This window comes from Melospiza georgiana, chromosome 9 (assembly GCF_028018845.1).
Source record: "Melospiza georgiana isolate bMelGeo1 chromosome 9, bMelGeo1.pri, whole genome shotgun sequence".
In the NCBI taxonomy this organism is placed as follows: Eukaryota; Metazoa; Chordata; class Aves; order Passeriformes; family Passerellidae; genus Melospiza; species Melospiza georgiana.
The window spans coordinates 12,576,084-12,599,417 of record NC_080438.1 but is presented as its reverse complement, the minus strand read 5'-3'; the positions used below and the strand labels follow the sequence as shown (position 1 = coordinate 12,599,417).

General features: G+C 37.6%; 1 protein-coding gene across 3 annotated transcripts in view; it reads right to left on the bottom strand.

Moving 5' to 3' along the window:
* The window catches only part of COL11A1 (collagen type XI alpha 1 chain), a 125,050-nt gene that overhangs the window by 52,716 nt on the left and 49,000 nt on the right, over window positions 1–23,334 (bottom strand). For all 3 annotated transcript variants that reach the window (XM_058029854.1, XM_058029856.1, XM_058029855.1), the window contains 19 exons: window positions 22,393–22,467; window positions 21,000–21,083; window positions 20,767–20,823; window positions 18,322–18,375; window positions 16,845–16,898; window positions 16,683–16,736; window positions 16,052–16,105; window positions 12,902–12,955; window positions 12,744–12,788; window positions 11,343–11,396; window positions 11,210–11,254; window positions 10,723–10,776; window positions 10,213–10,257; window positions 9,033–9,086; window positions 6,868–6,912; window positions 5,190–5,243; window positions 5,065–5,109; window positions 1,734–1,787; window positions 715–822 (listed from right to left, as the gene is read on the bottom strand). In XM_058029854.1, coding sequence (XP_057885837.1) covers window positions 715–822; window positions 1,734–1,787; window positions 5,065–5,109; window positions 5,190–5,243; window positions 6,868–6,912; window positions 9,033–9,086; window positions 10,213–10,257; window positions 10,723–10,776; window positions 11,210–11,254; window positions 11,343–11,396; window positions 12,744–12,788; window positions 12,902–12,955; window positions 16,052–16,105; window positions 16,683–16,736; window positions 16,845–16,898; window positions 18,322–18,375; window positions 20,767–20,823; window positions 21,000–21,083; window positions 22,393–22,467 — 1,089 coding nt within the window. The remainder of the gene's footprint in view (window positions 1–714; window positions 823–1,733; window positions 1,788–5,064; window positions 5,110–5,189; window positions 5,244–6,867; window positions 6,913–9,032; window positions 9,087–10,212; window positions 10,258–10,722; window positions 10,777–11,209; window positions 11,255–11,342; window positions 11,397–12,743; window positions 12,789–12,901; window positions 12,956–16,051; window positions 16,106–16,682; window positions 16,737–16,844; window positions 16,899–18,321; window positions 18,376–20,766; window positions 20,824–20,999; window positions 21,084–22,392; window positions 22,468–23,334) is intronic.

Genomic DNA, 23,334 nt, shown 5'->3' with positions numbered 1-23,334 from the left:
CTTCTCACTTAAGTGATACATGTTTACACTTATATATATGTAGCATACACATTTTTGAACCATAATTTTATGTTATTTTATATTATCTTGTATTATCATACTTCTCCAGTTATTTATATTACCATTGCTGAAATCACCTTTCCTTTCTGACAGTACCCACACACACATTCTCAGCTTCCTTTCCATCCTTTATACCAAACTCAAATGGTCATTGTTGAAGCCAGGATTCTACAGAGATTTGTGCCTTGCACTTGATTTCTCTTTTTTCACCACCCTTTCATCAGTCCTCCCCTTTCCCTTTTGCTAATCCTATTTTGGATTTCTATTCAGGCAATGTTTTCCATTTAAAAAAATTTCCAAGTCACTGTCTGTTGTACTATGACTCAATATGAATTCACTCTTCAGCAGCACCTTTATCCTCCTTTGTGCCCAGCTATTTTATTTGCATTGTGTTTTCCACAGTTGGCATGCACTGTATGTAATTTGGGATAAGAATGGAGCTGCCTTATGTACAGGTGGATTACTCCAATGCCTTTTTGCATACTTACAAGATAAGGATTCTCAATCCTTGATCAAATGGGAACTCCGGTGGTCTGCAGTAGTGTCACAAAAAGATTTTCCAGATCTGAAGGCTTGTTTTTCAGTGATGGAGGTTATGGATTCCAGCTATGTTATGAGGCAATGGCATGTACATGTTGATTTGTGGCTACTGACCTTTTCCCCAGCTGGACCAGCAGCACCTGGGTCCCCAGATGGACCCGCTCGACCTTTTGGACCTTCTGGGCCATCTTCTCCTCGTGGGCCTGGCTGACCAATTTCTCCCTAAAATACATCATCTTATAAATATGGAACAATATTCATGAATATATTGGAAAGAATACCTACAATTACTTAAAAATAATTTTTCAGTAAATCTAAACAGGGAATAGAATCGTACAATATTTTGGGTTGGAAGGAACCTTTAAATGTCATCCAGGCTTCCTGCAGTGCACAGGGAATCTCCAAATAGATCAGGTTGCTGTAAGCCCTGTCCAGTTTCCTACTAGGGAAATATCCCTACTTATGTTCATTATATAAATGCAAATATATAAAAATTAGGCAGTGAATGTCACATTCAGAGTGTTAGAGTCTAGTTGTCTTGCTTGAAGACAGCTGCATTTGGAAGCTGTATTCTTATTTTTCCTTTCCTAAATTTTTGAGAAGGCACCTTCGCAGTCCATAGGAAGAATATTGTCATTATCTAAGTACTTATGTGGCTTCCATCTTCACAGTTATTTATGTATATACACTACAGATACAGGCCAGGAGCCTCTTATGTAAAGCTTTTTTACAACCTCCACAACACTTCCTAAGAAAGGAAGTAATTGCCCATTGGGCTAAATAAATAGCAAAATGGCAGGCTGGAATGGAAATATCTTTATCCTAGATAGACAACTTTTCCTCAGGAAAATACTCAAGATTTTGGAATCTGGGAAAGGCAATTCCATAGGAAGAAGCTCAGTGAAAAGGATATTCAAGACTGACATTCTCTTCCTCTTTATGATTGTTCCATTTTTGATTCACAAGAACCATATCTCTGGATTGAATTTGTGCATGCACAGAGAATAGGAATATTTTAAAATACTAGCCTTTATTTTATGTTTGGTTTAAGTATATTTGTTCACTTCCGTGATCCTTTCAAAACAATAAAATTTAAACTTTTAAGAATATATGGGTTATGAATAAATGCTTACCCGGTCACCTTTAAGACCCATGTCACCTTTAAATCCTGGAAAACCATCTTCACCCTGAAAAAGGCAGAAACACCTGTAAATTGGTCTCCATGCTGAAGTACAAGCACAACACTCAGACAAATTGCATTTACACATGTGTGTGTTCAGGTACAAGCAGAAATTTCCAGATGTGTTCAGTAGAGTTGTTTATGTCTTGCTCCACCATAAACTGATCAGCCTTTGGTTCTCTCTTTCTGAAGTTTAGTAAGTCCAAGTGCCAAGCCCTGCATAGTGGCCCAATAATCCCCTGCAATGCTCTAGGCTGGGGATGGTGAGGCCGGAGAGTGTCCATGCAGAAAGGGCTGAAAGATTGGGGTGCTGGGGGTGCTGTTCAACAGCTGGCTGAACATGAGCCAGCAGTGTGCCCTGCTGAGGGAGCTGGGGGTGCTCAGCCTGGAGAAAAGGAGACTCAGAGGGGAACTTATCACTCTCTACAGCTCCCTGAAAGGTGGTTGTGGTCAGGTGGGGTTGGCCTCTTTCTCCAGGCAGCACTGACAGAACCAGAGGACACAGTCTCAAGCTGTGCCAAGGGAAATATAGGTTGGAAAAAGCTTTTTACAAAGGGGTAATAAAGTAATGGAATTATCTGCCTGGGGAGGTGGTGGAGTCACCATCCTTGGATGTGTTTACAGAAAAGATTGGATGTGCCACTCAGTGCCCTGGTTTAGTTGAGGTATTGGGGCATGGGTTGGACTCAATGATCTTGAAGGTCTCTTCCCACCTAGAGATTCTGTGTGACTCATCACAGAACTAGAGTTCCAAAGTCCAGGCAACAAAGACTCCATTTTCACCTGATGCTTAGTTGTAACATGGCAGCAAAGGTCTTTGTGATGAATAATAACATAGTAAAATATTCTGCTATGATGCTATTAGTTTTCTATATGCTAAAGTAATGCTGCTGATTTCAAATCTGAGGAATATTTGGATTGTCAATAAAACCAGGAGAGAGTGACAATGTGCACATGTGACATTATTGAAGAAAAAAAATAAAATATAAAGAAGCAAGAAATCTTTGTATTTAATCCTCATGTTCTTTTTGAACATGAGGATTATGCTTTTTGCATTCCCAGGCCCACTAAATTTTATCTTCGCCCTGATCACCAAGTGAGATGGATTTCAGGGCTAAAGCCCTTTTGAATTTAGAAGTAGTTGTAGAGTATGCAACAATAACCCTAGAAAGGGTGATAGAAGTGGATCAGGTAGTGGTAAACAACTCAAAATAGGCAAGGAGGCATCAAAAGTAAAAAAAAAAAAAACAAAAAACAAAACCCAAACAAACTAAAACAAAACAAACCCTTCCAAAAAATCCCAAAAAACCCACAAAAAACCCCAACCAACCAACAAAAACCAACCAAACAAACAAAAAAATAAACCCAAAACAAATCTAACAAGTAAATACTGTTTTTCAATAAAATGTGTTAATGCAAAAAAAACCCAAAAGAGGTGACACTATAATTTATTGAAAAAAAATATACCAAAAACCAGTCTAAAAGCAATTGTGCCATGCTTTCTATATGATGAAACAAAGTTTTATGTGATCATCTTATATTTCCTAAATTTAAATTTAAAGGTGGCTTTTCTTAATAATTAGAAAGAAATGAAAAAGGCAGTGTGAAGAATACATCCAAAAAGCTTCAGTTGTAAAAGTTGCTTGGTTCTGGCCAGTAATAATTACATGAGAACCCTTAGCAAGGACTGACCATGTGCCAGCTACTGACCAAATGGCTGCCAAATGAGCTGAAATTCTTCTTCAGCTTTCACAGTGAGGTTCCTGCTATTGAGATCTACAAGAACTGACTTTATTCTGTGTAGGAGGAGAGAGCTGAATAACAGAATTTTTTGCTGGTAACAAAAGATAAAATACCTAAAGAGTTCTAGTCTCATTTACTGGTCAGTACAGAGATAGGCCTCCTCTGATATCCCTGGACAATCATTCCAGATCTATAGGAGCTTCCCTGAATGATAAGGTTATTTATTTGGTTCTCTTGCACTGCTCTCCCCCATGCAATGCAGCTGAACAATTTCAGTACAAAAAGGCCTGTGAACACACATCTAAAACACTAAGAGAACAAAGGATGAAATAGCTTTGTGTGACCTTTGGAGGTATTTAGTAGAATTCACTGTCTTACTGCAACTGTGAGATCAGTTTTAGGAACACAGAAGCATTGGAGACATTGTGCTAATCAGTATTCATTGATATACACAGATATATATACTCACATCTATGAACTGTATTTATATATAAGTCCTGTATTTTGTCCAAGCAGGATATTAATCATCCAATAAAGCACAAGACAAATCTGGGGTTTTGAACTGTCCAGTCTCCATGGATGTTAAACACATACTTTTTCAGCTTAGATTTAATGAGCAACTCTAAAATGAGCATGCAGCCTAGACAAACTGTGGTTTAGGAAGGCTTGAAAATGTACAGCAGCTCTTGGCATCTGAGTCAAGTTCTGAATCCAGGCTTTTTGGCAAGACGGAGTCTTCTGCTTTAGAAATATCTATAAATATCTGTAGATCATGTATCTATCTATATATAGATATATATACTAGCCAGCAGAGCCACAGGAGTGGATTTGCCTGTGTGTTCAGGAGGAGTATGACTGATGGAGTCTGTTGTGTGTCTCTTATTTTGAGTGCTGAAGGAAGTGTGACTGTAAACCAACACTGGCTGTGGTTTCAGCCACCACAGACCATCAGGAGTCAGCCCAGACCACAGTGGTTGGTGTTTGCTCTAGGAAGAGCTCTACACACAGAATTAATGGCATCAGGGGAAATAAGAGCTTTCTTCACATTCATATACATGGATCAGACTGGGGCTGTCCATCACTTCAGCAAAGACAAAGATCTGGGACAAAATACCTTGATCCTAGAAATCCATTGACCAATGTACATAAAAAGTACAGATCTATTTTATGGCTCTATCAAAACAGATAAAAAAAGTATTGTCACCACAAATCTCTCTGATGCACAAGCCTCTCAATATCCACTACAGTATCTACTAATAAGGGAGGGGATATCTAATTCTCTACTCAAGGCCACTTTAGAGAGAAGTTACCTACACTGGCGCAAAGAGGATTGAAAACCATTCTAATAAATGAAAGTTTTATATTCACTTTGTACCAGTGTAAATAACCATGAAGGTCACTGATTTAGGCACTGGGCTTGGTATGCCTTTAGGGAAAGGCAAAAATAAACTCACTGCTGCGAGATAAAACACACTGCAGTGAAGGAGACAGAAGAGGCTGCAGTGTAAAAAGGGAAAAGAATTAACTGCAGTCAGATTTACCTTTTCACCTTTGGATCCCTTGAGCCCACGTACACCATCAGCACCCTAAAGGAAGAATATAAATAATTACCCACATGCATATATTCAAAAGGTGTGAGAGGAGGAATCCAATAATTAAATCTTACCTTTACACCACGAGGACCTGGATATCCAATTGGACCCTGAGGACCTGGAGGCCCCTAAAATACATTAAAGCAAAGAACATTTGTTTGTACAGTTTTTGGTTAGCAAGCAGTTCTCTTCAGAATCTAATCCTTATTCTTTCAGTATAATGTATGAGACAGCAAAATAACACTGGGCTGCCTGCCACTAAGAAAAGTTAAGGCATTAAAAAGCACCATTCAATGTCACCATAAACTATTAATAGAATTGTGAACTAATTGTGAACTTGGATTTAACTTGTATATTTGGGAAGCATCTATCCATAATATAAATTATCTGAAACAATAGAAATTGTAAAAAGGAACAAACAAATAGAAAAATAAATATGCCATTTAGAAACCAGCGGTGTTCTATTGAAGAAAATTTATAGGCTAATTATGATGATGTCACAAGTCACAAATAGAGACCAAAATAATGGGAATAACAAAAAATCATGGTCTTAAAAAAAATGAACAAAAATGACATTCCAAGCCTGGAAGCTAAAAGGCTCATGGTGCTATCAATACTGACTGGTGCCACCAATACTGACTGGTGCCTGGATTCTTTTAGTCACATTTTGCTGAGCATTTTAATGATGTTCAGCTTGGATCTATGCAATCTGATGGCAGGGCCTAGAGAAACTGAGTTCTGCGAAGGGTGGAAACCAGGAAGCCTGGAAACATGAACCTCTGAGCTGCTCTGCTGATTCTCCCATGTCTGAGACGGACAGATAATAAAATCTGTTACTAATGGGGACATTGATGGGGTCTTCTTCCTCTCTCCGATGTGCCTTTTCACAAAACCTTTGGACTGTTAACACCTCTGAGAAACTGAACTTTCTATCAAATTTGGCTGAAATGGATCAGTAAATTCAAAAGACATAAGAACTGGAAGATGGCAACAGGCCTTGACTTGCAAAACATAAATGCTGTGTGTAAGTTTTATCTTTTTAAGAAACCAGGATAAAATTTACATGTCTTTTACAGATAACAACACTTTGGACAAATATAATACGCTGATGTCAGTGGTGCTGTACTTTCTGAAATGTCCTTTTAATTCACTCATCCTGTCATCCAGGATACCACCTTTTAGTATTGCCCCTAAAAACTGAAACTGAATTGAAGTCCTATAAAGGATGCTATTCTGGAAAAATAAGGGTCAATACTGAGTAAGCAGAACACTTTTTGGAGCTCTACGGCCTTTCAGGGCTTCATAAGATTGAAAAAAATAATTTACACTGACATTGAGTTGAAGATGACCTAAAAAATGCATGGTCTCTGCATGTAGTTTTATACCTTCAAACAAAGCAAGTTTTGAAGAATTTTTGTGAGTACTCCATACAACAGAATTGAAAACTCAAAATATCTGCAAATTGTTTGTATGAAATGTGTGCAACTTTTCATTGCCACTCCATAAACTCCAAGATGAGGTTTACTTTAAAAGAATAATCTTTATATTATTTACAATCTCTATTTTTTTAATGTATGTTTATCAGTGAAAAGATGCTTTGAATGCGTCATGAGTTGTCTATTGTCTTCTTAAATAGTTCTTGTAAGCAACAAATGTGACAAATGTGTCATAAAGATGAAATACTATGAAAAAGATGAAAACAAAAGTTTTCTTGTAATCTATGTAAATAAATGGAAAAGTTTTCAAACTCACCAATGCACCTTTATCTCCAGACTGACCCTCTTTGCCAGGGTGGCCCTGTTTTGAGAGAAATGTATCTGATTTGAAAAGCAATATTTTTTAAGGAGTGACGTTTTATTATAAAAACACAATTATTTAAACTTTTGAATTTCAGGTCATTAATCACATTTCTTTTATATTAAAATAGACACACAAAATTTTGAGGCAAGGTTTTACTTTCAACACCAATATAATTTACATAACAAAAGAAACACTGGACAATAGTTACATTCATGTCCATATTTTCAGGAATATGCTGAGCAGTTCTTCTGTTTAATTAATATTTCAGCAGTTAGAGGCTTTTAATGTGAGAGACTCTCCCCTTTGATTTTGAAAAATAGGTGATTTATTTTGCAGCATGAAGACATTCCTAAAAATATTTTTAAACTATAGAATTTATCAAAAGATTCAATAGAAGGCTGATTTAGTTTCAACATTCTATGTTTTTGTTCTAAATAGTGACTTGCTTTGTAAATAAAATAAATTTACATTTTAGACTTTGCTTTATATCACTGACATTAATACTACAGCACTCAAAACATTAGCCAATCCACTGTTTCCCTTTCTTACAAAATTTGTACTTAAATTGCAAAATTTAAAAGCAATTTAATGAAACTGAAGATTAGCAGATAATTATGACTCCTCTGCAGGAGGGCATGGAGCTGTGAGGAGACACAGCTGGGACACTGCTCCAAATTGACCAGGGAAATATTCCATACCATATGATGTCATACTCAGTAATAAAAGCTCAGGGAAAAAAGGAGGAAGGAGGACATTCCTAACCAACTTCCCAGCAAGTCGCTGGCCATCTGCCTGCAGATTGGCAGCACTGAATCAATCCCTTAATTCACTTTGCTTGTGTGCACAGCTTTGTTCCACTTATTAAGCTGCTGTTACCTCAGTCCAGGAGCTTTCTTGCTTTTCCCCTTGTGATTCTGTGCCCTCCCCTGCTGTGGGAGGAGTGGGCCTGTGAGTAGGTGGGTATTTGGCTGCTGACTGGGATCAACCCACCACAGCAGTGGTCTGTGTCAGGCACACACCTGTGCTGACACCTGATTATCTCTTACAGCATTTCCCCTCTGCTTTGAAGGTTTAACAAGATGCAGATGACAAATAATGCTTGTGTTTGGAAATTAACATTGGTTCCAGTATACAGGAAAGGATAAGGGGCAACATTCAAATGTTTAGACAATTATTCAAGATACAGACACTCAGCTGGACAATCATTGCACGCTTAACATTCTCCACTAAATTGGTACTTTGGCAGGTAAAAGGCTAGACTGTGAGAGCCTTGGGAACAGTTCTGTATTTGCAATATATTTGCAGTGACCTTGTTAAACCTTGCAAAAAGTCAGGTTTAGGAAATGCAGATTTCACCTAAAAGAAAAATTGTAAGGGACAATTGCACGGGGAGGATAGTCAAGGTCTCAGAAATAACATTGTCTAAAGGTTCTTAGTGGTATAAAAAAGTATGGTTTTGCTGCAAGAAAACAAGTGTATGGGCAGGCCATTATGGCAAATGATTCCATTTAAGCTGAATACCTAAGATATGCTGCTCAAGTGGTTTCACTCTGTTCATGTGAGTGATTGCAGCCTTACAGTGAAGCTGAATTTTTTGTCAATCACAAAGCTTGGCTCAGGTATGTCCCAGTCTAGACAATGCAAGAAGCACCTTAAGCACATAATATGCACCTTAAGCCAGGAAGCTGAGAAAGATGCAGTCTGTTCCATGTTTCCTCAGAGAACAAGTGGAGAACATTTTTACAGGTGATTTGCTCTGCCAGACTGACATGGTAGGATACAGTGGAACAGTATTTGGCCCTTTGTGTGTTAGTAGATTATTTACACATCCATGATGATGTTGCAGAGGCATTTCAACATCTGGGCCCACATTTTAAAAGCCCACAGATGTTTTCAGCAGCTGCTTCAAAAATGCAATTATTTTAGTTTTAACAGCTCAAATGATACAGGGATTTTAGATGGATTTTATAATGCTGTTGCCAACTAGGACTACCATTGCTTTTCCCCTCCATTTTGTTTCTGTAACACAGGTATCCAGAAGTCACTTAGTAAAAGCAGTATTTGTCACTTAGTAAAAGTAGTTAATCATTGAAAGGATTAAATATTTCTTTACTTACAGGAGGCCCATCAGTACCAGGAAGACCAGGAAGGCCAGGCTTGCCTTGCGGTCCCTAAACGCAGTAACAGACACACATTTTAAAAACAGTAGCAAACAGGCCCAACACATGTGACCCTAAGAGCTAAGGACATAAAATGCAGTCATACCTAAGTCCCTTGATATGGATATCAGGGATATGACAGAAATAAAACTAAAGCCAGAATGACACTTCCATACCATATGTAAATAAGGCCAGTTCTTACAATTTTTAGCCTACAAAAATGATCCATAATTTTCAATGTGATGCTTGCCTGAGAGCAGGCTTCAGGAATTACCCTATGAACATGCACACACATGACACAGGTGGGGAAGAGTTCTCCAGTGTACAAAATTAAGTACTATTTAGAATTTCAGGAATAAAAGGATTCATCAATTAAAGTTATCAACAAGTTCAAGAGGCAAAGAGTGCAGGGTACAGAACTCCAATGCTCATAGCCGAAAAGCCTGGAATGTCTTTGTGAAAGCCTAGGAAATGCAGATATCATGGGACTTTCCATTTTGCTAGAACAGTACTTAAACACACTGACAGGTAAAAAGTGTTAATTTCACCAAAAGAATAGAGTAAAGAGTGAAAAGAAGAAAAATCAAAGAATGAATTGAGCAGGAATTCAGCAAAAAGGGGACAATAATAAAATTAGCATAACATTCAGTAGTGACATGTTTCAAATGAATAGAAGACAGTTTTCAAGCCACAAGAACATGTGCAAACAGATGAGGAAAAAGCCACCAAAGGCACTACAGTATGCCAATTACACTGCAGTTATGTCATAATATAATCCTTGAAAAAAGAACAGAATTAGACTTGAATAGGTAAAACTTTGTTATAAAAAAGAGATTAAGAAAAATACTTTTTGCAGCTTGCTGGGAAATTAAGTAACATCCAAGTACAAATTGTTTAATAGTGTAGATGGGAAGGTAATAACACAAAATTAATCCAAAATAAAGGGAGGAAGTTATGCTTGTGAAAAAGAATATATGAGAGGAAAGCCATTGGGTATTAATTGGTTATTAATGTATTGATGATTTCAGGAAGATCTAATATTTAAATTTAGATTACTATTCCATAAAAGACAGCAAAGCTGATAAACAAGGTTGTGGCACAGAACTGACTGAAGTAAGAAAATAATGCTGTAACTTACTTTTTCACCAGGAGGCCCGATAGGACCTTGAGGACCAGGAAGCCCCTGTTAGAAAGAAACCAGTGTGAGAAACCAGGGAGAACAATGTACATACATTCACCCTACTAGAGGTCCCTCATTAATCTGTTTCAACACACGGGCAAATATAAGTGGCTTTTTTCCCCCCCTTACATGTTAGGTCAGGAGTTTTGTGCTAGTCTTTTGCACAAGCCACTCTTCTGGCAGTAGGTCTGTAACAAGATCCTATTCAGAACCCTCCTCCAGGTGTGGCCATTCCTGCTGCATTCCAGGAACACTGAATGAGTCATTTTTCTCCTGAATGAAAAATCCCTCTGAAAACTTACTTGAAAACTCTGCTTGCAGTGCCCTCAGCACATTTGCAGCATTATTTATAAAATCCTTGAAGCTTTATCGGTTTTGCACATGAAAAGCTAACCTTTTGGTAATTTCCACTTATTAAACATTTGCTGCACATAACATCGTATTTCTTGTGAGTTCTTTTACACTTACTTGTGGGCCTGGAATTCCTTGCTGACCAGGAGGTCCTGGTTCCCCTTGAGGACCCTACCATGCAAAAAAATAGAAGGGCATTAGGTTTGCATTTCTGCACTACAGATCTTCATTGTCAGGACTAAAAGGAGTACAAACTCATCTTTGTTCCTTCCTCTTTAAAGTCCACCAGCAACTTTCTCTCCAGTATGAAATTTTTTTCATGCTAATGAATATCATGACCTTTTCTTTAACAGAGAATAACAGCCCACACATAGGACCTGAGCACTGGAGTCCATGGTGCTAAAGGAGTCTGAGAGAAAGCATGGTCAGTGCTTTTGGCTGAAAACTAAGTAACAGAAGCCTTGCCTTTTCCATATAAAATTATAATGAATCCAAATAGTTGACATAAAAGTTTAATTAAATAGAAGGGATGGCATAGTTGCTGGGATGAGAGAATGTGGAAAGAATTCTTAGAATCTTTCTAATTCCCAGTTTACTTACTCACCATGTTTCCCTTTGGGCCTGAAGGTCCATCAATACCTGCAATGCCCTACAACAAACAATATAACAAGAGCAATTTTCAGTGGACTTCCTTTTTTCCTTCTGGAAACTGGAAATACTCGACAGCTCATACGTACAGGTTGTCCAGGGGGCCCAGGTGTTCCTCTGGGGCCCAGTAATCCCCGTGGACCCTGCAAGAGAAGAAACCCTTATTGACACTTGCATGATTTTTTCTGAACAGAAATGACTGTAAGCAGGACTGGCTGAGGACTGGAATAAGGAGTAGCAAGGATGAAGGGAAGGCAACATGGGTGTTTTAGGAAGAAAGAAAAGAAGAATGGGAAAAATTTACTGAGAACAGATTTTCCTCAAGGACACTGTATTTCTGAACAGGATGTCAGTGGAAGGGCAACCTTTGATTTAGCCTTTGTATGGTCAATTCAGAGAAAGGTGGGAGATCGATATTTATATTTCCTGGTGTAGAACATTGGCACAGCAGCTTCCGCTAAAATTTTAGCTGTGTCTTGGCCTGAAGGTCTGACCTGAACAGTAACATACATATTTGTATTCCTTTCTTTTGAAAACGTGATGGTGTGTCATACTCTATTCTACTATTCTAATTACAAAATGATGGTTTTTATCTGTAGTAAGGAAAAGTAATTAAAAATGGCTAGTAATTTTATTACAATAAATACATGATATTCTGGAAACAAAAATTAGATTTTTTGCTCTTATTCCTAAAAAAATTCACAAAAGACCAATGGCTATTCTCATCAATAAGGTGAACAAGATTTTGGTCTATAACATAATCTTTTCATTCTATACTATGACAATGAGTACTAGTTTTCATGATTGTGCCATCATTCATGTTCTGCTGCTAAAGTAGGCAGAACTGAATCTCCAGTCTCCTCGTGTATGACATAGTGACAAATCACTGACACTGACTGTAGCAAGGTGTTTGTACTTTGTGAGTAGGCAGCAATAGATCAGACATTTAGGGAAAAATTCCCCTTCTGAGGCTTGATTTCTTGCCTGCAATGCAGAACTCTCTTCTGCAGTGACAGCCCCTGCAGAATTCCAACCGACAGGGGTGGAAATTCTGTATGTGAAACAAGTGTAAAATACACAATGAAGCACAGTAGTGTGAAATAAGAGGAGAATCCAGGCCTTCCTTTCTAGTAAGTAGAAATTTAGGCAACACTTCATAAGCAGCAAGGACTTGGCTGTATTCTGATGTATCAAGGACAGCAGTTACTGATTTTTACACAATTGGATAAGAAATAGCATTTGTGATTCTGGAAGTTGTATATACTTAGCTGGATATATCCTTGACTTAATTCTAATCCTGTAAGCAGTGTTTCAACCCTAAACCAAACATTCCATTTGTTTGCTTTTCAGCCAGAAACAGTATTCTCTAAATGCAAACATGTGAAAGAATTTTTATACCTGCAATTCAGAATAGTTCAATAGATTGAAAAAATATCTGAATGTGACTTTTGTTTGTAACAGAAGCAGAAGAATAAGAAAGAATTGCTTACAGCTTCACCTGGGAGACCTCTTGGTCCAACTTCCCCATCTTCTCCCTGTTTTTGAGCAAAAGGAAACAAGTCTTAGGAAAAAAAAGCCCATTTATCACGACCTTATTCCCATTACATGAGGATTCACTCTAGATTTTCCTGTGTGAACAGCAACTTACTCTTGACCCATCTTCACCAGGTAAGCCAGGAGGTCCCTGTGGGCCACGGTCTCCCTGCAGGATAAGGAAAGTCATTAAAATAACTGCTGCAAACTATCTGCTGCTGGAAACAATAATGCATGGGAAGGGAAATGCAAACAAATATGTTAGCTGAAGTATGATGTGTCAAAACATGTCTTGACACAGTGATACAAATCTGTACATTTTAGTACTCAGTGAAATCTTTCATTACCTTAGTATAAGAATAGATGAGCATTTTTGAAACAATGAATAATTTGTGTGTGTACCATTTTGCTCTGTAACAAGAGTTGGACTTGGTGATGCTTGTGGGTCTCTTCCAATTTAGAATATTCTGTGATTCTCTGATTCTGTGATTTTTGGCCCCAGAACATACACAAGCTACATCTACAAAAGGTAGTGTTTCTCACGTTTTCCTTTGTCTCATCACTACCTTCCCTCTCCCCTACACAATGTATTAGTGCAGTAAAATAAGATGTGTACGTGGGGCAGAAGTTAAGAAACCAGCTGCAGAGCCCAGGAATATCCAGAGATTTACTAACCACCTTTCAGAACCACACACCCTGGCACCAGCTACTGAGAGCCTTGGGACTGGCTTGTCTGAGGCTTTGGAAGGCAGCCAGACTTCCACACTTTCCCTCAGAGGCTGGGGCTTTTCAAGTCTATATATGCAGAACCTCAGTGGATTCTGGACCATACTTTTAGGATTTATTTTTCTTTCCCAGTTCCTGAAGAGAACTAGTGTGCTGCAGAGCTCAAACACCACTGAGTGACCTCCTTCTGGGCAGCAGGCTTTGAGACTGTGACTTCCTTCTGGCATTGGACAACACCCAAGTATTCATGCTGTTTGCCTTAATTTTATCAGTGTCTCCAAGGAGCCTGACCACTGCTGGGGATTCTGGTAGGGATATATGGAGTCACTGTTCAGTGGCTCTGTTCTTTACACTTCCAAACTTTCCTAGGGAATTTTAGGTAACCCTCATATATCCAGAGCACATCCCCCAGTACTAGGGATATTAGGACTTTATTCTATTGCCTTTCTGTCCTCCCTCAGCATGCAAGAGAAAGTGAAATTTTATGAACAGCTCTCTAACACCTTCAAGATTAATTCATACACCAATTCATGTATTTTGCTGGGTTCTGCAACTACTCTATGCTATCTGCAGGTAGAGAATGTGTTTTTCTATATGTTAGATGACACTTCTGAAAGATGACATGAGAGGCATGGTCTTTTCTGGCTTCCAATTAATATCCAGGTGAAGACTGACTTAGGCTTTCAAATACAGAAATAGTTCAAATAGCCTTAAGGGCTACCTTTCTCACAGTCATGTGGTACTTAGATATAGATTAGGAGTGTGCATTCAGTGTCCTGGTATTGTCATTCAGTAAGAACAAAACTTCCTATCATCATCAGTGTTCAGTTTTTTAGCTCTTTTTCTTTCCTTCAAGTGTTGTCTTAGAGCCTGAATTTCTTTTTCTTTGGGCTATTTTAAAAGTATAAAGTGTCTTGCTTTTATACTGAAGAAGAGTTGTCCATCTAGTAAATCTAAATAAGAAAAGTTCAAAGTCACAGACAATGAGGTTAAAAGAAATATGATTTCATGTGATGTGATCTGCTCTACAATAGAAGTCCAAGAATCTCATTCATTCAGTAACTCTTGTCTGAAAACTTGTCCTTGACAGAGACATTCAGTTTGCAACTCATATGTCCAAAATAACTAATTCTAAAATCGGTCCTGAAACTTTACTCTAAATTTAGGTTTTTCAATGTTGATTCTTTTACAGCTGAAATATAACTTCAACAGAAGTATTTAACTTGTGTTTATTATTGCTAGCCAAAGACACAGAGTCACAGGTCAAATTTCTGTTCATCCCTCCAAGTGCAGGTGGCAGGCGCTTAATGCTGAGCCCCCTCTGCTGTTGGCCTGCTGAGCATGCTGGGCTTCCATTATGGGATGCACTGACTGCTTTACACTCCTTACCTAAACAGGGATGATGAAAGAGGAGTAAAAAAATCTTCATGACAGCAGACGTTCTTTTTATCCATTGCAAACAGAATTCAAAAGGGTATCCTTAGATGCTATTAAAAACAACTACATTAGGGTCTGGTAGCCAACACTGCTGAGCTTTTCTAGGATGTACAACTGTGCTTACCCTCTGAAGGGTGAGGGTGAGGTAATAATTCCTTGGTCACTGAGCTTTAGCACATTTGGAAATGGTTTGCTGACATTCCCATTCACTCTTTCATGGTGTGCTGCGCTTACCAGGACAACAGTAAAGGAGCGACACTCAGCAGGGTGCTAGCACCTACATTAGAAGTATAATCTGAAGCAGAAATCCCTGGCTGTGATTAAATCTGCACTTTGTAGGGAAAGATGAAGTCTCATTCCACAGATTTGTTCCATAGACTTGTTCCAAAAGCAACAAGTACTTCAGTTGTTTCAAATATTACTAAAAATCTTCCAAATTTATCTGACTTGACTGTGACCTTTCTTAATCTGCAGTTGTTGGAATAAGCCCCACTAAAAATTCAGTTTGTAATTGAAATATTCATAACCATTTTTTTGATCAAGCTTCTAAGCAACTTAAAATTTGACATCCTCCTGGTACAGAAACTTCATGCTAATTTCCTTTGCCTATTACTCTTTAGAGCAATGACTTGAAGTCCAACAGGCAAATTCCTGAACTATGAAAAATTAGAGCAAAACCTAGCTGAAGATGTGATCTAAATTCTGAAAACATATTTAAACTACATATATATTTATATATATATTAAATATTTAATTAAATATTTATATATTTAAACTATATATATAGTAGTATAAATATATATATATATACTACTATATTTATATAGTATATAGTATATATATATAATATATATATACACTACTATATTTATACTACTATATATATAGTAGCATAAATCAATTTAAACTATTGATTGGTATTACTCAAAAGTTTCATGAGGAATACATTGCCTGATAGTACAGCTATTATTTGTAGCGCGAAAAGCGGACATTCTGCTTTAACTTTTCCCTCAGTCCTTAATGCTGTTCTTAATGAATAATGAATTATTTCTGGGACTCAATTAGTTTGATGATGTATAAATGTACATATTTTCCTTCTTACCCGGTTACCTTTGTCACCAGGGAGGCCAGGAAGACCATCAAATCCTCTGTCACCCTTGGAAAGAAATCACAGCTTTAGTAAATGATTGTCAAATTGTCTGAATAAATAGTGGCTTCCCCCTAAAAGTTAGTTTCTACCCTTGGGTTGTAGGTACACGTTTGCTACTGAATGAAACACATGGGGCTGAGCATATAGATCAAACTCACTCAAAATTTGCCCCTACAAATTGTAGCAAGAGAAGATGCCACAGTTTTTTCACTGTGCTGTAGTTATGCCATTTATAAAAAGAATTTTCACATTGAAAGGATACACTTGATTCTAGCTGCACTTTGAAATTGCAAAACTGACTTTACTATTACTGATACTGTCTAACTAGAAACTAACTCAGAGAGAGAGAAATCATGCCCCAAGAGAACTCAAAGTCAGACTACTAGGAATTATCATTAATTACCATATTTTAAATGGATAATTCATTCTCAGCTCTTGCATCTGACCCAGCTATCTTAAACCTCAGTATTTTCACTTGAGAGGAGAGTTTTGGGTTGTCCTGGATGAAACTGTGGTACCTACATAAAATCTGTCTAGCCCATTCCAAGACTGAAGTAAAGCCAGAGGTCTCATTATTATTTACCTTTGCACCAGGTTCTCCTGGCATTCCTCTGGCACCATCAGCTCCAGGACGTCCCTGAAAAACCCAAAGGGGCAAACATTTGAAAATGCAATGGAATAAATTAATATTTAAATACATTTAAACAAAAACTATTTACCCAGAACTGATCTATATGCTACCTACCCTTTTGCCAGCTTTTCCACTTGGACCGGGGGCACCTTGGACACCACGAGGACCCTGGGTTTAAAGAGGGTAATATTTAGCATTCCGTTAATGTCAGCAAAACACTAGTAAAAAACCTCACCTCAAGAACAAGGTAAGGTTTTTTCTACACAAAGCTGCATTTTTTCCCTAGGAGATGGATTCTGGTTCCCAGATTCCCATTAGTTCTAAAACTACATGGGCATCCAAACTGGCCTTAGCATTATGAATTTTAACACCAATTTCCGTGAGATGGCACTATACATGACATAAGTTACCATGTAAGTTTCTTACAGTCTTTTCATGGCTTTAAAGATCTCAGTCCTGTAGTTTGAAAAACCATCTTCCTCTCATGCCAAAATTATTTTATTATAATTACATTATAGTTATTTAGTGAAAACTATAGAGCAGAGTACTTATTTCAGATATTTACACAAACATGAGTTGTGCTAGTAAAGAGCTCATGTGCTGCCTTAGCTTTAAACAACATGGGTTTAACTAGAGAGGGACCAAATTATCCCAGACTGAAAAAACATTTCACTTTCCAAACATACATAACTTTCACTGACGACTGTATGGGTGTAACTGTGGAAATTTTCTCTCCCTCATCCAAATGCATTTTCAGGTGAAAAAAAGCAATGGTGAGAACAAGCCATTCACAAATATTGTGTAGGAAAAAAAAAAAACATTAAAAATATTACTAAGCAAACTGAAAGACTGTACAACTGTTCAGAATGCTTTTTATTTGTTTTTTTAATTTATTTTATGTTTCTGCTCCAAGTGTCCATGTCCAGTTTGAAGACAGGCACTTAGTAATGCATCAAATCCATGATACTACTTGAGATCTGGCAAAATCATTGTTTGGGATACTTATTTTATAATTTCTTTCACAATCTCCTTACTGATTTTAGGTTTAAACTGAAAGAATGCCATGTGCTTCAGTACTCTTTGACATCACTGTGGAGAATTTTATACAATAGTAGACTGAGAAACAAAACATGCATTGATTTGTAAAGATTTATTCTTGCTATGTCACATCTACAGTGAAAATATCCTCTTTAATTACCAACCAAATTCAACCTCCCTCACCTTTTGAGATCTGATAAGTTCAGAGACCAAGGTCATCCAGTTGCAGACTAACATATCATTATTGAACTGAGAAAAGAGCCTGAAGTGACAATATTAAAACAGCTTTTCAACTGATGACACTCTACATGTGATAATAATCTTTGTCATACAAAGATTGTTACTTTCATATTTCAGAGTGAACAATAAAGCTATTGATTTTAACTACAATTTTAATATTGATCACGCTATTGAAATTAGAAGATAGTATCATGAAGGATATTTTTCTTCAATTGCATGCAGGAAGATAATGCAGGATTGATTTCTTCTAATTGATATGAATAAATTTTCTTAAATATAAAACATGCTCAAACATAATGGAACATTATTGTACCTGGGGTCCTGGTTCACCACTTTCACCTTTAGCACCTGCTGCTCCAGGTCCACCCTTGATGAAAAAAAACCAACATATATTGCTTAAGTGTACAAAAGCCCCTTTAAATTAAAAAGTTACTTTCTATTTCCATATGTGAATTACAGGGAGAAATAACAAATAATCCTCTATTCATCAGGAGGTGTGAATTCATCATTTGTATCTAGATATTTATCTACCTTGATTTATCATTGTATAAACACTGGGCAGACCAAATATTTCTCTTACCAGAGAAAACTCCCATGGACTTAAATGCAAAATGTAACCCTTTGTTTTATATTAGTATTTGAGAGCTAAGTATGAGCAGAGTAAGAACATAAGTAGGGCAATCAGCAGTGCATCCATTGTAGGGAATAAGGGCTGAAAGCCACCTCTTTTTACCTTTATTTCTATGTTGTACAGAAAAAAACAGTCTCAGAGTTCAATCCAAAGATCACTGTAGTCAATGAAAAATACCCTGTCTAATCTTGTCATAAACTTCAGTGATGTTTTAATCAAGTCCTTTGTGCACCTGGCCCTGAAGAAGTAGAGAATCTATATAACTACATCTCCTTGTTATTAGGAAATTAAGACATAGATTTTAAGAGTACACTTTAATCATAAACAGGCCAAGACCAGGTATTCATTTGTACTGTACATGAAATCAGGGGCAGAACTAGTGAAAGCAAGTTAGATATCTCACAAAAACAGACAAAATAAACCAAAAAATCCTGGTATGCACACATAGAATACAGTCTCAGAGAAAGAAGATATGGGAGTTTTTTACTATGCACAAAAGAATAGTTGCATTTTTGATCATTGAAACAGGTTGTGACTTAAAGTATGTGTTTAATATGAAACAAATGTTGCAGACCTTTGAAAACTGATAATCCTTCTACGTTAACATTGGAAGAAAGAAGTTATCTAATGGCTTGGCTTAGTGCTGAGTCTCACATCCTAGAGTGGAAAGATCCCCACTGACCTTGCAGGTATTAATTCAAGTCCTAAGCAAACTGGAAATCAGATCCCAAACTGGTACTGGCAGTGGAGAGAAGATTGGTTTTGGTGGGTGGCGATTCCCTCTTGGGGTTTCTCTGATTAAAGCTCTGCTTCTAATATAATTGATTACATTTACTATCTGTAGCCAGACATTCATTTTCATGCTATGTTAACTGAGCATGTGAACACCAGACTCAAACAATGCTAGACTGGAGCTTTGACACTGCTATGTTTAAGATTTTTAGTAATGAATATGTTACTAATGTATCTTATTGGCTACTGATTAATTTAACAAAATAAAATGCATATAAAGACTAAAAGCTCCAACTTTCTTAAAAGAAACTGGGTAGAAAGCCAATTTACAGACCATGAAACTTGCTTTTGAAGCAGTAGGAAAAACGTTTCTAGATCAAAGAGTTGGATTTCTAGAGCCTCCTGGTGGTTTAGAAGCAAAACAACTATTAATATTAATTTGATGAACTTTGCATAGAGGAATTCATGAAGGCTTTTAAAACATAAAAGCATGAGTATGAAGGCAGGTCATACCTCTACTAAAGGTATCCAACCCACTGTCAGTATCATACCAGCCTTTGCAAAGTCCTCCTTGCTTAGAGCAGCTCTAGAGTTTTGTCTGTACAGACTGAATGTTATCCTGCAGGTCTCTTGAACTAAATACATTGCTGGAAATAGTGTATGAATTTGTTATATGGACCAAATATATTTTACTCTTTTTAAGTAATGCATACCTAATTATGATGAATCAGGAGTCTGTGAGCCAGATTCTCTGCTTGGTAGCTACTATTTATTTTGGAAGAATTACTGTAGAAAAGAATTATTCTTGTACAGATCTGCTTAAAAATACAAGTGTACACACTCCATACAAATACTAAGATATTTTAACATCCACAGGGCCATTTCCAGATCATTAGATGTTAGAAGTTGAGTCAAATTCAGGGCTGAAATAAAGAAGTGTAATTCTTGTAGATACCTCTTGCTCTTAATTGTTCATAGGCATGCCTCTTACAAACTTTTCAGATTTAGCCTAAATATTGAGTAAAGGTGGTTCTGCAAACTCTTGCTTTAGTATCTCTTTCTGCAGAGTTTCTTATTTACTGCAACGAATTGAACTAATAGCATTACAGAGATGATTGAATGTAGAGGGATATTTATGTAAAACTATTCACTAGTTTTGGAAGTCCAGCAGTGTGCTCTGTCTGAACAGCACAAAACCTACAATAAAAACTTATTTAGTATTTAGGTTGCATCGCAGACCTTGAATAAGAATACAAGCTACAGCTTTAATTATATAACATTAGTTTCAAATAAGTACAAAACAAGTACAAATAGAGAGGGGTAGGCAGGGCCAGAATGACATCCATGGCTACATCACCATGTTCTTTAATCTGTGCCCCTGTTTTGTCCACTTACCACAGGACCTGGTCTTCCAGTGAGTCCCATAGGACCAGGTGGACCTCTCATAGCAATCTGAGAAGACAAACAAACAGAACACCTGGAGTCAAGAAAAAGCTGCCAGCCAGCATACATATTCTACACTATTCTACACTAACAGAGTTTTAGAATGTGTTAGCAAATACCCGCCATCTTTGACTTCACATCCTGCAGGATATAAAACAAATTAGGTTTTGGCTCCTTGTGCTTACCCTAGCTTGCTGAAGAATAGCTTGTGCTTGAGCTTCCTGAGCTGAGATTGTTGGGCCCTTCTCACCATCTCCACCAAAGCGGAACTGGAAGTACCAAACCAAGAAAAGGATTTAGGACTCATCAAATCTAAATCATACTTGTTACTTGCTGCAATGATGCAAACTGCTTCAAAGTCACAAGGTCACAGTCTTTAGTTCATTCTACTAACTTCAGAAGGTGGCTGCATGGAGGCCATTGCATCCAACATGATTATGAAGTCATTGGTAATAGCATCTGAAGTCTAAATTTAATCCCTTATGAGCAAATATTTTCCTGATTTAAGAGTATTTTGGTTTCTGTTTGTTTGTTTGCTTGTGTATTTATAAAAGAGGCCAAAATAGACTTTTACTTGTCTTTAAAATGTCAATAAAAATATATACCAAAATTAATTAATTCTCTATACATTGGTAGCTACTCACATTAAAAATGTAATTTAATTTAAGGCAGCTGCAAACGTGAAAAATGTTTGGTATGTAGAATGAAACAGTTTTGTGTAATTTCTGAAAATTTTAAAATAAATTACGGAATAAAAATTTTAAGTGCTCATTCCTTTGCTCCTGCACTGTTACTGCTAATGAAACTGCTGGCAGAAGCTTTGCAATGTTGCAGAAATGCTAGGCTGCAGCAAGAAGCTCAGCTTTCCAAAGGTATGGCATACACTGGGTATCAGGGCCATGAATCTTGCACTGCCCACAACAGTTTGCCCAGTTTACCTATGACCAGAGTTGACACAGTTTTTTTTCTCCCATAGACACATTTAGGAATAATTAATTCCAAGCACACAGTGATTTTTGTACCCCAGTGCTGCAAGATACTTTAACAGCTTTGGGCTTGTTCCTCCACCTGCTAAAACAGATGGTGTTTTGCTTTGACTCCAGTGGGAGTAGAGTTGGCTATGTGCATATATTTCTATTCAAAGGATGCACTGACTCTTCAAAGAGGACACTGAGGTCCGATTTGAGGCATGGAATATATAAAAATCTACATGTCAATGAGACTTGAAAGCACACACGCCTGTTGGGAGTACAGGCCCTCTGTACAACAGCAGACTCGTTGTTTCGGAACTATAGTAGCAAAATATAGTTACTGCTAAAAATATAAGGTGGTTTTCAGTGTCTGTAATTCACTCATGGTGGTTCCAATCTGTCAGCCATGCAGGAGCTAAAGCATATGTTTTTTGTGAGGGAAAAAAGGCACTATATAGATGAATTTCAAATGCTTACACCATAAAAGAAATTCTGTATCATTCTCTCATCCCACAGACAAAATTAGATGAAAAAATGAAATACCTATACATTTCTTGAAAGATACTTCCAGTTTTTGTAGGCTGCTTATCCTGTAACCACAACTTACCGGCAGCATTAACATGGTACCTGGAGGACCTGCTAAACCATCAGCACCAGGAAGACCAGGGCGACCAGGTGGACCCTAAAATAAAAAAGACACGAGAGGAAAAAAACTGAGAAAAAAAAGATAGTAATGTAGGAAAAACCTTTTGAGTCACTTACATAAATTTATGCTCAGAGAATGGCCCGGAAAAGACCTTAAAGATCTAGTTTCAACCTCCGGCCATGGGCAGGGACACCTTTCACTAGACTAGGTAGCTCAAAGCCCCATCCAGCCTTGCCTTGAACACTTCCAGGGATGGTGCAGCCATCTGGGCAACCTGTTACAGGGCCTCACCACTTTCAGCACAAGGAATTTCTTCCCAATATCTAATTGAAACCTGCTCTTTCCATTTAAAAATCTTCCCCTTTGTCCTATCACTATGGGCCCTTGGGATAGCCTCTCTACACCTCCCTTGCAGCCTTCCCCCACAGCTCAGCCTGTCTCCATAGAAGAGGCACACAGGAGCGGCAGAGGGGCAGAACCACCTCACTTGACTTGCTGCTCACGCTTCTTTCATGCAGCCGGGATACGGTTGGCTGCAAGTGTGTGTTACTGGGTCATGTCAAGCTTCTTGTCCACCAACACCCCCAAGTCCTTCTCTGCAGGGCTGCTCTCAATCCATTCTCCTCCCAGCCTAATTGCTGCAATTATATATTTGTGTCGTGTCTGGTCCGTGACAGGCACATGACGTGCTTAGTCAAGAATTTCCTCATGATGAATTCAGTGAGCAGCCAGTTAAAAAACTAAGTGCTGTCAGTAGTTATTCCTTTACTAGGTGGTAAAATACCCATTTTACAAGTTCAAATTCTGGAATAATTAATTAATCTATGGGACAGAAATATGAAAGAAGTGTTCATGCTGACTTACTAGCAAGGTAAAGCATTGTTGGGATTTTAATATTATCTC